The sequence below is a fragment of the Ranitomeya variabilis genome, chromosome 6 (genome assembly GCF_051348905.1).
Source record: "Ranitomeya variabilis isolate aRanVar5 chromosome 6, aRanVar5.hap1, whole genome shotgun sequence".
NCBI lineage: Eukaryota > Metazoa > Chordata > Amphibia > Anura > Dendrobatidae > Ranitomeya > Ranitomeya variabilis.
The window spans coordinates 499,972,765-499,990,791 of NC_135237.1; the positions used below are offsets into that span (position 1 = coordinate 499,972,765).

Here is an 18,027-nt window from a genome sequence, read left to right on the forward strand (position 1 = left end):
TCTATGCCTCCCTTAATGCATCCCATTATTTTATTTGCCTTTGTAGCAGCTGCCTGACACTGGCCACTAAATGTGAGTTTGTCGTTCAAACATACACCCGGGTCTTTTTCATTGACAGTTTTGCCCAGTGTTTTACAATTAAGCACATAATTATACATCTTATTTGCTCTACCCAAGTGCATGACCTTACATTTATCCCCATTAAAGCTCATTTGCCATTTATCAACCCAGCTTCTAGTTTACATAAATCCTCCTGTAATATAAAATTGTCCTCCTCGATATTGATTACCCTGCAGAGTTTAGTGTCATCTGCAAATATTGAAATTCTACTCTGTATGCCCCCTACAAGGTCATTAATAAATATGTTACAAAGAAGAGGGCCCAATACTGACCCCTGTGGTACCCCACTGCTAACTGTGACCCAGTCCGAGTGTGCTCCATTAATAACCACCCTTTGTTTCCTATCCCTGAACTAGCTCTTAACCCACTTACACATATTTTCCCCTATCCCCATTGTTCTCATTTTATGTGTTGACCTTTTGTGTGGCACCGTATCAAAAGCTTTTGAAAAGTCTATATACACTACCTAAAAAAAATATATTACCTATATTGCTAGATTAGTGTAAACAACGTCTCACCAAAAAAACTAATACCATAAAAATAATTTTTATTAAACTGCTTTTTAAAAAATATAACCAATGACCTAAAAACAAACCACACCAAACAATAATCAACAATACTAGACAACACTCGCAGGTGGGCATGGGGGATGGGCATCCCTGTTACACCCTAATAATCCCTATCTGTACCCTACCTGTCTGTGGAGGTTGGCACCCTCTTGGACGCAATGTGGCGCCCCCGCTCCTCGGCGGCTTGCCCTTATCTCCCTAGCAAATCCCTTGTATATACACCAATAGGGGATTCACGAAAAATGCCACTACACAGGGATACAGCACACAATGACTTTTCTTGATTATAACCAAAAAAAGGGGAGTAGGACAGCAATATACAAAACCAACCAAAAAAAGTGCAGTGAATAAAACCAATCTGATATTCTGGGAGCATAAATATAGATATAAGGATATCTTGCCTACCAGGTCCCTAGAGTAATCCCTGCCTGTCAGCGGAGGTTGGCACCCTCTTGAACGCAAAATGGCGCCCCCGCTCCTCGGCGGCTCTCCCTCGTGTCCCTAAAAGTCTCCTGGGTTATAGATAATAAAAAATATACACCAGAAACTGGGCACTCATTACGCCATCAATCTTCTGCATTCAAAGTTAGAGACAACTCTCAGGGATCTCCAGCTCAAAAGTATGAAAACACAGTGAAAAAGGATATTTAAGGCTGCATAAAAAACCACACTCATCAATACGTCACTGAAGTCCCAATTATATAGTATCCCCAGTGACTTTAACACTGAGTTTAAACCATTTGCAGCCCTACCCTGAAACCAATTGAAAATAGCATGCTTATTTCCAGTGTTATCTAAGCATGCTTTTTGTATTCCATTTCAGTATAAGTATGGGGTACTTTAATATATTCAGTAATAATACCATTTATCCTCTATATTCCTTCTCCAAAGGCATCATAACTCATTTGTTATTAGTTTTTGTATACAAAAAGTTTTATTTCGGATGTCATAAAGCGTCTTCAATGCCCCAACAACTACATCATACCCATTCCTATTAGTGGTTCAGGGTTTAATATATGTATATGCAGTACAAGCACCTATTGCATCGTGCCCTGGACACAAAGTCCGCACCTATTGCACTGTGCCCCAAAAACCAGCAAGACAATTTATGCCAATCATTGTTGGTCCAACTTATCTATATGCAGGTTTCACCTTCAGGTTTTTAACAGATGTATATACAAGAAAAAACACCTATTGCACTGGCCCCAGAAAAATCAATAGCCGACACAATGACAATATCAATTCATGTCAGTCTAACTTATCTGTACTCAGGCTTCGCCTCGACGCGTTTCTCTCCCATAATAGAGTTCTTCAGGAGGCTTATGGGAATGTCTGTGTCTCTCTGACATCAGTATCAGATATGGCTCCTGGTTGTAGGTGTCATGTCCATATACACTACCTCCATTGGGTTCCCTTGGTCCAGTCTTACCAGAACTTACCTCTTCATAGAAACTGATCAGATTAGTCTGCCAGGAACGGTCCCTAGTAAACCCGTGCTGATATTGGGTCATGAGGTTATTCCTCCTCAGATACTCCAGTATAGCATCCCTTAGAATGCCCTCCAGGATTTTACCCACAGTAGAGGTTAAGCTTACTGGCCTATAATTACCGAGTTCAGTTTTTGTCCCTTTTTTGAATATTGGCACCACATTTGCTATACGCCAGTCCTGTGGTACAGACCCTGTTATTATGGACTCTTTAACCCCTTTCTGTCATCAGACGTACTATCCCGTCGAGGTGGGGTGGGCCCGTATGACCACAGTATCAACATACTCAGGACACATTGGACAACAACTTTTTGGGTCCAATTTCTTCTGTTACCCTTGGGAAAATACAAAACTGGGGGCTAAAAAATAATTTTTGTGGAAAAAAAAGATTTTTTATTTCCACAGCTCTGCGTTATAAGCTGTAGTGAAACACTTGGGGGTTCAAAGTTCTCACAACACATCTAGATAAGTTCCTTGGGGGGTCTAGTTTCCAACATGGGGTCACTTGTGGGGGGTTTCTACTGTTTAGGTACATTAGGGGCTCTGCAAACGCAATGTGACGCCTGCAGACCAATCCATCTAAGTCTGCTTTCCAAATGATGCTCCTTCCCTTCCAAGCTCTGCCATGTGCTCAAACGGTGGTTCCCCCCCACATATGGGGTATCAGCGTACTCAGGACAAATTGGACAACAACTTTTGGGGTCCAATTTCAACTGTTGCCCTTGGAAAAATACAAAACTGGGGGCTAAAATATAATTTTTGTGGGAAAAAAAAAGGATTTTTTATTTTCACGGCTCTGCGTTATAAACTAGTGAAACACTTGGGGGTTCAAAGCTCTCACAACACATCTAGATGAGTTCCTTAGGAGGTCAACTTTCCAAAATGGTGTCACTTGTGGGGGGTTTCAATGTTTAGGCACATCAGGGGCTCTCCAAATGCAACATGGCGTCCCATCTCAATTCCAGTCAATTTTGCATTGAAAAGTCAAATGGTGCTCCTTCGCTTCCGAGCTCTGCCATGCGCCCAAACAGTGGTTTACCCCCACATATGGGGTATCAGCGTACTCAGGACAAATTGTACAACAACTTTCGCAGTCCATTTTCTCCTGTTACCCTTGGTAAAATAAAACAAATTGGAGCTGAAGTAAATTTTTTGTGAAAAAAGGTTAAATGTTCATTTTTATTTAAACATTCCAAAAATTCCTGTGAAACACCTGAAGGGTTAAGAAACTTCTTGAATGTGGTTTTGAGAACCTTGAGGGGTGCAGTTTTTAGAATGGTGTCACACTTGGTTATTTTCTATCATATAGACCCCTCGAAATGACTTCAAATGAGATGTGGTCCCTAAAAAAAATGGTGTTGTAAAAATGAGAAAATGCTGGTCAACTTTTAACCCTTATAACTCCCTAACAAAAAAAAATTTTGGTTCCAAAATTGTGCTGATGTAAAGTAGACATGTGGGAAATGTTACTTATTAAGTATTTTGTGTGACATATCTCTGTGATTTAATTGCATAAAAATTCAGAGTTGGAAAATTGCGAAATTTCCAAAATTTTCACCAAATTTCCGTTTTTTTCCACAAATAAACGCAGGTAATATCAAAGAAATTTTACCACTATCATGAAGTACAATGTGTCACGAGAAAACATTGTCAGAATCATCAGGATCCGTTGAAGCGTTCCAGAGTTATAACCTCATAAAGGGACAGTCGTCAGAATTGTGAAAATTGGCCTGGTCACTAACATGCAAACCACCCTTGGGGGTAAAGGGGTTAAAGATTAAAAATAATGGTCTATCAATGACTGTACTTAGTTCCTGCAGTACTCGGGGGTGTATACCATCTGGGCCCGGAGATTTATCAGTTTTAGTGATTTTTAGATGCCGCCATACTTCCTACTGGGTTAAGAAGGTGACACTTAATGGGGAATTTTTCTTTATCACTGATCATATTGGCTGCCATGGGATTTTCTTCTGTAAATACTGTTGAAAAAAAGTAATTTAGCGTTTTAGCTTTTTCCTCATCCTCATCCACCATTTCACCCAGACTATTTTTAAGGGGGCCAAAACTATAATTTTTTAGTTTCTTACAATTTATGTAGTTAAAGAATATTTTGGGATTATTTTTACTCTCTCTTGCAATGAGTCTCTCTGTCTCAATCTTTGCTGCCTTGATTTCCTTTTTACATAATTTATTTAAAATTTCTGTATTTATTGTTATCCACACCGACCTGTGATTCAGAGATGCCTCCAGATGTTTTCCCCATACCATTTCAGCGCTGTTTCCATCATTTTCAGAAACGTTTAGTCCCCCTCCAGAACAGTGGAGGTTGGGAGGCACAGGAAAGATGCTCGTGTTTCCCATTGAGTTCCATTATTCTCATTACTTGGGTCGAGTACCCGAGTATTTTAGTGCTCCCTCATCACTAGTGATCACTGTATTATGTATACACTTACACTGTATACTACTAATAGAGCTCCTGTGTATAAGGGCACTTATGATAATATTAGTATTGTGTGTTTTTTTTATTACTATTGTAGTATTCAGTCACGATATGGTGGCAATATTTGGTCTTCCCATGGTGTGACTGTATTTGTTTCTTGTATGTGGTATTATTCGGTCACTATGTGGGGTAATATGTGATCTGGTCATGGTGTGGCGGGATTTCTCTTTTGTATGTGGTAGTATTTGATCACTATGTAGTTGTAATATGTGGTGTGGCAATGGTGTGTCGGTATTTGTCCCTCGTATGTGGTATTATTGGTCCTTTTAATAAAAGTATGTGACACATTCCCTAAAAGAAAAAATAAACAAAAATATACAAAAGGAGTATTGGAAATTTTAAGAAATGCTTACTAGGTTAGAGTAGAGTAGGGCCCTGCCAAAAAAAGTCTACCTTGTCATTATGGCAGGCTTAAAAAAAAAAATCTTTTAGCCAAAATAAAAACTGATGGTTATGTATGTGATATAGTGTTTAATGGGAACTGTTAATTTGTGATTGGTGAGGACGCGGCGCAGAAATGGAGTTTTTCCAAAAGTGGGTTGTGGGACTGTGGAAAGTTTGAGTGGAGGCGGAGCAAGGGTGTAGCCTGGGCGGAGTCTCAAGGGGGCCTGAAAATTTTGCCAGTATGGGGCCCTGAAATTCCTGGGGGTAGCCTTATTTAGGATGACACCCTTTAGTTTTTCATCCTCCTCCGATTCTGCTCCAGTCTACACAGCAAAGTTTCATATGCAGCATGTAGAAAACTTAAAATGCAGACTTTATTGTTTGTGGTCTGATTGCCAATTTGAAAACCACAACATTTCAAGATTTTTACAATATAAATCATCTAAATAAAATAGAATTCTTTAAAAAATATATATTTGTTTAAATCTTATTAATCGGAAGTCATTTTAACAGTTAAACATTTCCTTTAATATCCAGTGTGTTTCATGTTGGTGACCTATGCACCAAAGGCTCAATTCTCTACTATAGATTTATACAAAGTTATATCAAACTGGTTTCTCATGTTGTCTAACAGAGTCATAAAATCTTCAATAACTGCCCCACCCTTTACACAGACAGATATGAACATATCTGCAAAAACACTCATTTTTTACATTAGTGGGTAATTCAATCTATCCTAAGGGAGCAAGATACTACAATGCACCAAACTCTGCTCCACTACATGGGTTACTCCATTATGTGGTTAATGTTGGATACAATTGTTTGAAACAATGGCCCTTGAATATAGAGTATAGCAGTGGCGGACACTGACAGCTTTGGGCCCCTGTGCAAGAAATGTGTCTGGGCCCCCCTCCCTGCCCAGCATCATACCTCCCAACTTTTGAAGATGGAAAAGAGGGACCAAGCTTGCGGCGCGCAACGTGCGCCGCAGCAAATTTTAGGCCACGCCTCTGGCCACACCCATTCATAACTAGTCACACCCATATCCACATCCCAACCACACCCATTTAGCACTGCTGATCACACTTTCATAAAGAATAATTATAAATAAAAAAATATGGCCACACAGTGCTCCATACTGTATAATGGCCACACATGATGGTCAATACTGTATAATGACCGCAGATAATGCTCCATACTGTATAATGACCGCACATGATGCTCCATACTGTATAATGGCCACACATGATGCTCCATACTGTATAATGACCGCACATGATGCTCCATACTGTATAATGACCGCACATGATGCTCCATACTGTATAATGGCCGCACACGATGCTCCATACTGTATATTGACCGCACATGATGCTCCATACTGTATAATGGCCGCACATGATGCTCCATACTGTATAATGACCGCACATGATGCTCCATACTGTATAATGACTGCACATGAGGCTCCATACTGTATATACTGTGCACTGTACTATGTGCACATATATAGTGTTATATACACTGAGCACTGACCAGGCTGCAGGAACTCACATTAGAATATACTATATTATAATGTGAGTTCCTGCAGCCTGGTCAGTGCTCAGTGCACATAACACTATATATGTGCACATAGTACAAATATATATCTGATATATAATGTGGGATGTCCTGGAGCCGGGCTCAGGGTCACACAGTGCAGGGTGAGGATCACTGTGACTTATTGCTGCAGCTTCAGCTTACATGCAGATCGGGTGACGCTGGAGCCGAGACCTTATCTGTATGTAAACTTAAGGTGGTGCAATAAATCTCACAGTACAGAGAGATCCTCTACAGAAAGCAGATAAGAAAGCAGGAGTGAGATGAAGCCCGTCACATACCTCCTGCCCGGGACCCCATGGCTTTCTACTAACTTCATCTCTCCTCTCCGGCGCGCAGGTGACGTCAGATCAGCAGACACACAGGCTCCTGCTGTGTCTGCAATAGGAGGATGCCGGCCGGCACTTGTACACTGCTAATACAGTGCGGGGCCTGCACCCGTGCACCGATCTACTGCAGCAGCACAAAGCCGGGCCCCTGTATGTCCCTGCCTGCAAGGGCCCCCCTCCACCTCCGGGCCCCGGTGCGGCTGCACCGGTTGAACCGGCGGTAGGTCCGCCCCTGGAGTATAGCCAGACAAAGTCAACTGTGCATTGCTCTTCTTAATTTAAAAGGAAGATCTGATCTCATAAAGGGAGTCCCCCTGAAACTCATATTAAACTACTTATACATTCGTATAGGGGACTTAGCCCTTGTTGTACAGATTTCACTAATGTTGTTTTCCAGAAAAAAATCATGATACCAACAGCAGGCAGATAAAAAAATGGAGCAAATACAGACGACGATCGTTTCACGCTTACATTGCGCTTCAACAGGTCATGACTAGTGTTGAGCATTCCGATACCGCAAGTATCGGGTATCGGCCGATACTTGCGGGTATCGGAATTCCGATACCGAGATCCGATACTTTTGTGGTATCGGGTATCGGTATCGAAACAACATTAATGTAAAAATGTGTAAAAGAGAGAATTAAAATAAAAAATATTGCTATACTCACCTCTCCGACGCAGCCTGCACCTTACCGAGGGAAGCGGCAGCGTTCTTTGTTTAAAATTCGCGCTTTTCTTTCCTTACGTGAAGTCCCGGCTTGTGATTGGTCGCATGCCGCCCATGTGGCGGCGACGCAACCAATCACAGCAAGCCGTGACGTAATTTCAGGTCATTCAGTATTTTAAAATTACGCTCCGGCTTTGTGATTGGTTGCGTCGCAGTCACATGGGCGACGCAACCAATCACAGCAAGCCGTGACGTAATTTCAGGTCCTTAAGGATTTTAAAATTACGTCCCGGCTTTGTGATTGGTTGCGTCGCAGTCACATGGGCGACGCAACCAATCACAAGCTGTGACGTCACGGGAGGCTGGACACGCGCGCATTTTAAAATGGGCGCGTGTCCAGCCTCCCGTGACGTCCCGGCTTGTGATTGGTTGCGGCGCGGTCAACCAATCACAAGCCGGGAGGCTGGACACGTGCGCATTTTAAAATGGGCGCGTGTCCAGCCTCCCGTGACGTCCCGGCTTGTGATTGGTTGCGGCGCGGTCAACCAATCACAAGCCGGGAGGCTGGACAAGCGCGCATTTTAAAACGCATTTTAAAATGCGCGCGTGTCCAGCCTCCCGGCTTGTGATTGGTTGACCGCGCCGCAACCAATCACAAGCCGGGACGTCACGGGAGGCTGGACACGCGCTCATTTTAAAATGCGCGCGTGTCCAGCCTCCCGGCTTGTGATTGGTTGACCGCGCCGCAACCAATCACAAGCCGGGACGTCACGGGAGGCTGGACACGCGCCCATTTTAAAATGCGCGCGTGTCCAGCCTCCCGTGACGTCGCGGCTTGTGATTGGTTGCGTCGCCCATGTGACTGCGACGCAACCAATCACAAAGCTGGGACGTAATTTTAAAATCCTTAAGGACCTGAAATTACGTCACGGCTTGCTGTGATTGGTTGCGTCGCCCATGTGACTGCGACGCAAACAATCACAAAGCCGGAGCGTAATTTTAAAATACTGAATGACCTGAAATTACGTCACGGCTTGCTGTGATTGGTTGCGTCGCCGCCACATGGGCGGCATGCGACCAATCACAAGCCGGGACTTCACGTAAGGAAAGAAAAGCGCGAATTTTAAACAAAGAACGCTGCCGCTTCCCTCGGTAAGGTGCAGGCTGCGTCGGAGAGGTGAGTATAGCAATATTTTTTATTTTAATTCTTTCTTTTACACATTAATATGGATCCCAGGGCCTGAAGGAGAGTTTCCTCTCCTTCAGACCCTGAGAACCATCAGGAATACCGTCCGATACTTGAGTCCCATTGACTTGTATTGGTATCGGGTATCGGTATCGGATTGGATCCGATACTTTGCCGGTATCGGCCGATACTTTCCGATACCGATACTTTCAAGTATCGGACGGTATCGCTCAACACTAGTCATGACTCATGACCTGTTGAAGCACAATGTAAGCGTGAATCGATCGTCGTCTGTATTTGCTCCGCTGTTGGTATGATAATGCCACAATAAAGGATTTTGCTGCACGGAACGGTATGTGCCAATTCGCTTTCTTCTTCATGGAGACACAAGGGTCAGTTGGTGCTCTCGTCCACTGGCCCGTCTGCCTTTAGAAAGATCGCATGGACCAGGAATCCTTTCCTGTGGGCAGAATACTACTCAGAGAACACAAGGCGAGGGTAAAACAGTGTGGCTATACTGTATTGAACTACCAACAGACAATAACATATAGATCAGTCCCAGGAAATCCCCAAAGTGGTGCAAATTGCAGAGTCTCACCTTTCTGCTGGCTCACCAGGATTAAAGTAGCTGTGACTTTAGGGCTTCCAGAGCCGACTAACCCCACCTGTGGCTCCCCGTGTTTGGTGGGCACCCACAGAGAGGAGGTAACGACAAGCTTAGGAAGGTCACAGTCCACTGAGGTACTTGGCCAGGTGACCCGATTGTCCCAACCTAGCTTATCCGAACATCTCCATGGGCCCATGATGGTCAATGGATCTGATCTGCTTTCCTCCCGCTGGGGCCATGGTACTTGAAGCTTTAATTCTGGAGATTCTGAAATCTTTATTCCTGCAGATGGAGCCATGGTAACCTGGCTGCTGTTCTAAAGGCATTTTTCTTCAGAAGGATGGAGGTTAGAGAGGAGTAAACTCTAAAATGCTTGGGTGCTCGTTGCTCGAACCGAGCAACGTCTTGTTCTCGTTTCGAGTAAATGGGAGCCAATGAGAAAGTCAAGCTTTTTTTCTGGCAGACACTATAAAGAGATCTTGGGGGGGAATGAAAATGTTGAAGTGGATGGGAAAAGTGCTGAATGGAAGAAGAACAGCATGAGAAAGACCCCTGGAAGCATCTCTGACTTCCGGATTGCTGCTGAGAACAATGGTGTCACACTTTTACTTTACTTTAATGAATGACAATGAACCATTCCAAACAACAAGAAATTGCATTTTACAGGGAAAAAAAATTATTAAGAAACATTTTTTCCTGTATAATGACTTGTATGTATGGCAAAATTAAAAAAAAAAAAAAATTATGTCAACTAAAATTGCTTTTTTAATTAAAAGTCTTAGTTACGTATTTGCCGGTAACAGGATTTTTCGGAGATCAAGACAACACCACGTGAGCTGGGATATGCCTTTCAAGGACAGGAAACCTACAGACATAAAAGGGTGGCATCTCTCGCACACGTCAGTTGGATTACAAAACACAAGAGGAATTCCCATGGTTGATTGCAAAAATATATATTAATCCGATCACCAAATAATTTCTCAAATGTGATTATGTACTAGTGAAAGAATTGCTCACCCACATATGAAGGGAGAGAATATAAGGGTGTTGTCATATGCTCCGAAAAATCCTGTTACCTGTAAGTAACTAATACTTTATTTGATTCCCATGACAGCACCCTGAGAGAATTACAGAGAGGTAAGAATTTAAGGAGGAGCTGCATCCTGAAGCACCCTTCTTCCAAATGTGAGATTGGAAAAGGTACCCATATCAAGCCTATAATGATTACAAAAAGTGGAAGGAGAAGACCACGTAGCTTAGTCTTACATATCTGCTCGACCGAGACTTCCGATCTCTCCATCCAGTGAGCTCCACGACCCGTGTGGTGAGCCCTCTGACCTTCTGGCACTGCCTTACCACTTGATGTATAAGCTAACAAAATGGCCTCCTTGATCCACCTCAAGGACCCCATAACCTCCCTATCCAACATCACTAAAGGGGGCTTAATTGTCTCCTCTCCGAATCGCACCTCACCACCTTTGCGCTCGACCCCATCCCACCTCCTCCCCAACCTCACCACCACACTTATCACAACCCTAACCCACCTCTACAACCTATCACTAACTTCTGGCACCTTCCCTTCTGCTTTCAAACATGCCACAATTACGCCTATCCTTAAAAAGCCAACCCTCGATCCAACTGCTATGTCCAGCTATCGCCCAATATCGCTGCTCCCATTCGCTTCCAAACTCCTGGAGCAGCACGTCCACTCTGAACTTTCCTCCCACCTCTCATCTAACTTGCTTTTTGACAATCTACAATCTGGTTTCCGCCCCCATCACTCAACTGAGACAGCCCTGACCAAAATCACTAACGACCTACTTACTGACAAAGCTCCTTCTAGACCTGTCCTCTGCTTTCGACACAGTTGACCACTGCCTCCTACTACAGATCCTCTCCTCCTTTGGCATCAAAGACCTCATCCTAACCTGGATCTCCTCGTACCTTTCCAACCACACATTCAGCGTCTCCCACTCCCACACTACCTCCTCATCCCACCCTCTCTCTGTTGGAGTCCCCAAGGCTCTGTTCTAGGACCCCTACTCTTTTCAATCTATACACTAGGCCTGGGACAACTCAAAGTCCTATGGATTCCAGTACCACCTCTATGCTGATGACAATCAGATCTACCTCTCTGGCCCAGACGTCAACGCTCTGCTGTCCAGAATCCTGGAGTGTCTATCAGCCATATCCTCCTTCTTCTCCTCTCGCTTCCTCAAACTCAATGTGGACAAATCTGAACTCATCATCTTTCATCCATCCCATAGATCTTCCTTACCTGGCCTATCTATCGCAATTAACGACATCATGCTTTCCCCGTACCGGAAGTCCGCTGCCTCGGAGTAACCTTTGACTCTGCCCTGTCCTTCAAACCGCACATCCAAGCTCTGTCCACCTCCTGTCGCCTCCAGCTCAAAAATATCTCCAGAATCCGTCCTTTCCTCAACCGTCAATCTACTAAAATGCTTGTGCATGCCCTTATCATCCCCCGCCTTGACTACTGCAACATCCTTTTCTGCGGCTTCCCTGCTAAAACCCTTGCACCTCTCCAGTCCATCTTTAACTCTGCTGCCCGACTAATTCATCTCTCTCCTCGCTACTCCTCCGCTTCCCCCCTCTGTAAATCTCTTCACTGGCTCCCATTCAATCAGCGTATCCAGTTCACAGTACTAATATTGACCTACAAAGCCATCCATAACCTGTCTCCTCCATATATCTCTGAACTAATCTCCCGATATCTTCCCTCACGTAATCTCCGGTCCTCCCAAGACCTCCTCTCCTCCACACTTATTCACTCCTCATCCAACTGCCTCCAAGACTTCTCCAGAATATCCCCCATCCTCTGGAATTCTCTGCTCCAACAAGTCCGACTATCAACCACATTCAGATCCTTCAGATGGAACCTGAAAACCCATCTCTTCAGGAAACCCTACAGCCTGCACTGACCCCGCTGCCTCCTCATCACTACCGGAGATACTGACTCACCAACACCAGAGCTCATGCAACCCTCAACCCGCAAGGGCAGGGTCCTCGCCCCTCTGTATCAGTCTGTCATTGTTAGTTTGTTACTGTAAGTGATATCTGTAACTTGTATGTAACCCATTCTCATGTACAGCACCATGGAATCAATGGTGCTATATAAATAAATAATAATAAAATGTAACCCAGCAAATTTGTTTTTACTTTTTTAGTGCTATATATTAGAGATGAGCGAATACTGTATTTCAATGTTTGGTTTGGATGATGATCACTGAATTTGCAATATTCATCGATTTATTGGTCGAACATTCGCCGAAAATAGCCGAATGCATGAGCTATCAGGGTCTGGGCCAGCATTAACAGCTTTGAATTTAACTTCAAATTAAGATAAAGGTGGGTGAGGGATCAGTGTAGGTCTGCTGTGCTGGGAGCCCTGATATCACATGCAACAGCTCAATCTGCTTTTATGCTCAACCACACTCAGGTGGCACAAACATCAGTTTAATTGACTACTATTGTCAGAAAAATGTAAGGACAGCAACACAGGTAGTTGACTCAAAGGAAATAGAGGCTTGCCGATATTGGAGGCCTACTACTACAGGCAGCACACATAAAGGCAACTCAATCAGGAGTCTACACACTTCCAAAAATGTATTGGCAGACACCAACAAAGGAACATCAATTTCATCACAATAGAAATAGTATAATAGGGACTGACACCTCTTCCACTACAGCCAACCCAGCAGATGTAGACCCAACCAGGAGTGTTCACATTTCAAAAAATCAGGGCCTGACACCACCAAAGTGGCATCAATTTCACAAGAGGAGAAATAATATAATAGGGACAGACACATCTTCAACTACAGCAGATGGAGACCAACCATGACTGTTCACATTTCCACAAATTTGTGTTAACATCTGCAGCAGCAGGCACAGAAGGCACACCAAAGATATCACAGACTGTTATTAAGCGAGATAAAGGCCGCACATTAAACACTTTAGCATTGCCTAGTCTGTACACTATGTTTCTGCAGAATAAATCGGCAGTTTTTAATTGGATTTTTGTCAGTTTGAACTGAGTACCTCATACAACTGGTGCTGCTCCACTGATTCTGGAAGGTTTTTTTCCTGTGCCCCTCTGATCTAAAGTTATGACCTCTTGTAACAAAGAGTTCCCTATATGCAAATTTTCCCTTCAGTAAACAGGGCGTACACCACAGAACTTTTCTGTGGACATTTGCTTTTTCTCCTCTTCAACACTGGTCAATAAAAACATGGCCAAGTTATAAAGGGGAAAAGCAAATGCCCACAAAGGTCACAGCTGCAGCCTGGCTCAGTATGTTCTCCTGAGATGAGATTAGTTTCATGCATACCTCCCAACCATCCCGGATTCAGCGGGACTGTCCCGATTTTGACAGTCAGCCCCGCGATCCCGGGCGGGACATTAGTTGTCCCGCAGTGGTTGGGAGGTGTGCGTGCAATATCAGCCGGTCAGTCTCATCCCTGCACCCGCAGAGCTGCCTGAGCACAGCACACAACATATTGGCTGCTCCCTGCTCACAGAAGAGGAGGACCTGTGATGAGGTCACAGAGGGGAGGAGTCAGGGGGTCACATGATCGGGACCTCCGTGGATTGCAGGACAGCTGTGCTAGTTGCCAACTTGCGATGGTGCTGGATGAGGTAAGCTGCCGGGTGTGAGGTCAGGAGGTGTACAGTGTGGATGTAGCTGAGCCGTGTGTATGGGGTGTATGGAGTGAAGCCGTGTGTGTACGAGGTGTATGGAGCGAAGCCGTGTGTGTACGAGGTGTATGGAGCGGAGCCATGTGTGTACGGAGCGAAGCCGTGTGTGTACGAGGTTTATGGAGTGAAGCCGTGTGTGCACGAGGTGTATGGAGCGAAGCCGTGTGTGTACAAGGTGTATGGAGCAAAGCCGTGTGTGTACGAAGTGTATGGAGCGGAGCCGTGTGTGTAGGAGGTGTATGGAGCGAAGCCGTGTGTGTACGAAGTGTATGGAGCGGAGCCGTGTGTGTAGGAGGTGTATGGAGTGGAGCCGTGTGTGTACGAGGTGTATGGAGTGAAGCCGTGTGTGTACGAAGTGTATGGAGTGGAGCCGTGTGTGTAGGAGGTGTATGGAGCAGAGCCGTGTGTGTATGGAGTGAAGCCGTGTGTGTACGAGGTGTATGGAGCGAAGCCGTGTGTGTACGAGGTGTATGGAGCGGAGCCGTGTGTGAACGAGGTGTATGGAGCGAAGCCGTGTGTGTACGAGGTGTACGGAGCGGAGTGTGTACGAGGTGTATGGAGCGGAGCGCGTGTGTACGGAGCGCAGCCGCGTGTGTAGGAGTAGCTATGTGTGGCCATTATGCGGTACAAAGTATCATGTGCGGCCAATATACAGTATGGAGCATCATGTGTGGTCATTATACAGTATGGAGCATCATGTGGGGTCATTATACAGTATGGAGCATCATGTGGGGTCATTATACAGTATGGAGCATCATGTGCGGTCATTATACAGTATGGAGCATCATGTGGGGTCATTATACAGTATGGAGCATCACGTGTGGCCATTATACAGTATTGAGCATCATGTGTGGCCATTATACAGTATGGAGCATCACGTGTGGCCATTATACAGTATGGAGCATCACGTGGGGCCATTATACAGTATGGAGCATCACGTGCGGCCATTATACAGTATGGAGCATCATGTGGGGTCATTATCCAGTATGGAGCATCATGTGGGGTCATTATCCAGTATGGAGCATCATGTGGGGTCATTATACAGTATGGAGCATCATGTGGGGCCATTATACAGTATGGAGCATCATGTGCGGTCATTATACAGTATGGAGCATCATGTGTGGCCATTATACAGTATGGAGCATCATGTGTGGCCATTATACAGTATTGAGCATCATGTGGGATCATTATACAGTATGGAGCACTGTGTGGCCATTATACAGTATGGAGCATCATGTGTGGTCATTATACAGTATGGAGCATCATGTGTGGTCATTATACAGTATGGAGCATCATGTGGGGCCATTATACAGTATGGAGCAGCATGTGCGGTCATTATACAGTATGGAGCATCATGTGTGGTCATTATACAGTATGGAGCATCATGTGGGGTCATTATACAGTATGGAGCACTGTGTGGCCATATTTTTTTGTTTATAATTATTGTATATGAAACAGTGTGATTAGCAGTGCTAAATGGGTGTGGTTGGGACGTGGATATGGGTGTGACTAATTATGAATGGGTGTGGTCAGAGGCGTGGTCTAAAATTTGCCGCGGCGCGTGTTGCCGCTAACTTTGTCCCTCTTTCCCATCTTCAAATGTTGGGAGGTATGGTTTCATGTGAATGTTAACATATTACATACTCCTGTTTGTAGCTATTGACACCTACCATTATTCAATCCAAGATGCTCAAATACTGGTATGGAGGGTCTGTCAGCAGTGTCCTCTGATTTAGTTACTAGTCCTTCTTTTATTGCATCATATCCATTTAATACTACAACGTTGTCAAAGAAAATCTGCAGGCTGAAAACGTTTCCATACTGCTTCCCCAACTGTAAGAGAAATTAAGAAAAAAAATAAATTTAAAAACTGCACTTCTGTAATGATATCAAATAAAAAACAAAAAAATGTTTGTACAAAAATGTAATAAAAAGTAGGGATAGCATGTGCTAAGAATGTAAGAATGACGTTAATGGCAAATGGTGTATTGGTATCAATGACTCTAAGCCTCCAATAAAGGGATTGTTTAATTTTATTTAGGAGAGCACTGCCCCTGGCTTCCTGCATGCCGCTAATGGCGCCATCTGCAAGGGAGAATCCTAAAAGTGTGCAGTGTAAGGGTTGTGAAAATTCAGAAGCATGCAGTCATCTATCAGTCCTAACAGCGTGTAATATACTTCACTGTCAGGATTCAGCTCTGATTGCTGGATGTAGCAGTCATGACAAGGCCACTTCAGTCATATGCAATTTTCAATCTTAGGCCGGAGTCACACTAGCATATAGCATCTGAGGCGACAACATTGTATGCGATATGATAATGACACTCGGCTCCAGCTCTGCTGCGAGTGCTAGCCGAGTGTCAGTGCCCTGTGCTGCGATCCTCTCCTATGCGAGAATCAGAGCACAGGTGGGGAGGAAAGGAAGAAATTAATTTCTCCATTCCCTCCATTGCTGGCTTACGCAGGAATCACACTGCACTCGGATATCACCAGCATAGACTTGTATGGGTGTGTGTGATCCGGTTCTTGGAAGACTATACTGCAATTTTTTTTCACATGTCGAATCGGCATGAGAAAATAATCACTGATCTGCACTGCCCCATAGGTTACCATTGGGCTGAGAGCCATCTGATTTTTATGAGATTGCACTCACCCGATTTCATCGCATGCGTGAACGAGCACTTAGGGTCAAGTGACGAGTTCTCTTCCTGCTTCTCTCAGTTTTTCACTGAACATTGAGAGAATTAGGCTGCTGTCACACTAGCAGCATTTGGTCAGTATTGTACCTCAGTATTTGTAAGCCAAAACCAGGAGTAGAAAAATCAGAGGAAAAGTATAATGGAAACACGTCATCACCACTTCTGCATTTATCACCCACTCCTGGTTTTGGCTTACAAATACTGGTGAAAATCAGTAAACAAAAATGTACACATATTGGGTATTGTTGCTTCTGGTATGACCCGTCCTATAAAACTGTCCCAGTAGTTAACCCCTGCAGTGAATACTGTTAAAAAAAGTGGAATAAAATGCAATCAAAAAGACGAATGTAAATAAAAATGGTATCTCTATAAATGTCATTTTGTCCCGCAAACAAACAATCGTACAGCTCTGTCAGCGGAAAACAAAACTACAGCTCTCAGAATGAAGCCATGCAAAAATAATTCTTTTTTTCTATAAAATAGTTTCTATTACGTAAGGCTGGTTTCACATTTGCGTTTGTTGCGGCAGCGTTTGTACCACATATAAACGCATGCGTCATTTATTCCTATATTTAACATTAAAAACGCATGCGGTTTTTTTTGGTCGTGTTTTGCCGCGTTTGACGACGCATGCGTCGTCTCGTCGTTTGCGGCTTGGCGCGGAAATGCAACATGTAGTAATTTCTAGAGGCGTCTATTTGCCGCCAGGAAACGCATGCGGTCGATTGCGCAAGGATTGCGACAAAACAACGCATTGCTGTCTATGTAAACGCATGCGTTTTTAAGCACATGCGTTTGGTTGCGTTTTTGAACGCATGCTTTTCAATTGAGAAAAACAAGTCTAGATGCTGATAAGCCACCCCCCACCATCAAGGTGATAAAAGGGAGGGTGTGGACAGTTGCAGGTCACTTCTCACCAGACTCTGAAGCAGACGGGACACAGACAGGCTACATCTTGGAGGAAAACAAGACCCTGAACAATGTGAGTATATCCTAGCCAATGCCTTCATTTTCTATTTTCTGTCTCTACATGTCCTAATTTCTGCCATTTCTTTCTTTCTACATGCATCAGAATGTCTTCTTCGGATTCTTCATCTGGTGAGGAGTTTTGGCCAGGACAGTCGGAAGTGGAGCATGTCAGTGAGGTGAGTACTTGCCTTGGTAAG

At 44.1% G+C, this 18,027-nt stretch overlaps 1 protein-coding gene across 2 annotated transcripts in view; it reads right to left on the minus strand.

The window, feature by feature from the left end:
• Positions 1-18,027, minus strand: part of LOC143782868 (cytochrome P450 2D15-like) — a 171,585-nt gene that overhangs the window by 74,958 nt on the left and 78,600 nt on the right. For both annotated transcript variants that reach the window (XM_077270791.1, XM_077270790.1), the window contains exon 2: positions 15,833-15,995. In XM_077270791.1, the coding sequence (XP_077126906.1) occupies positions 15,833-15,995 (163 nt within the window). The remainder of the gene's footprint in view (positions 1-15,832; positions 15,996-18,027) is intronic.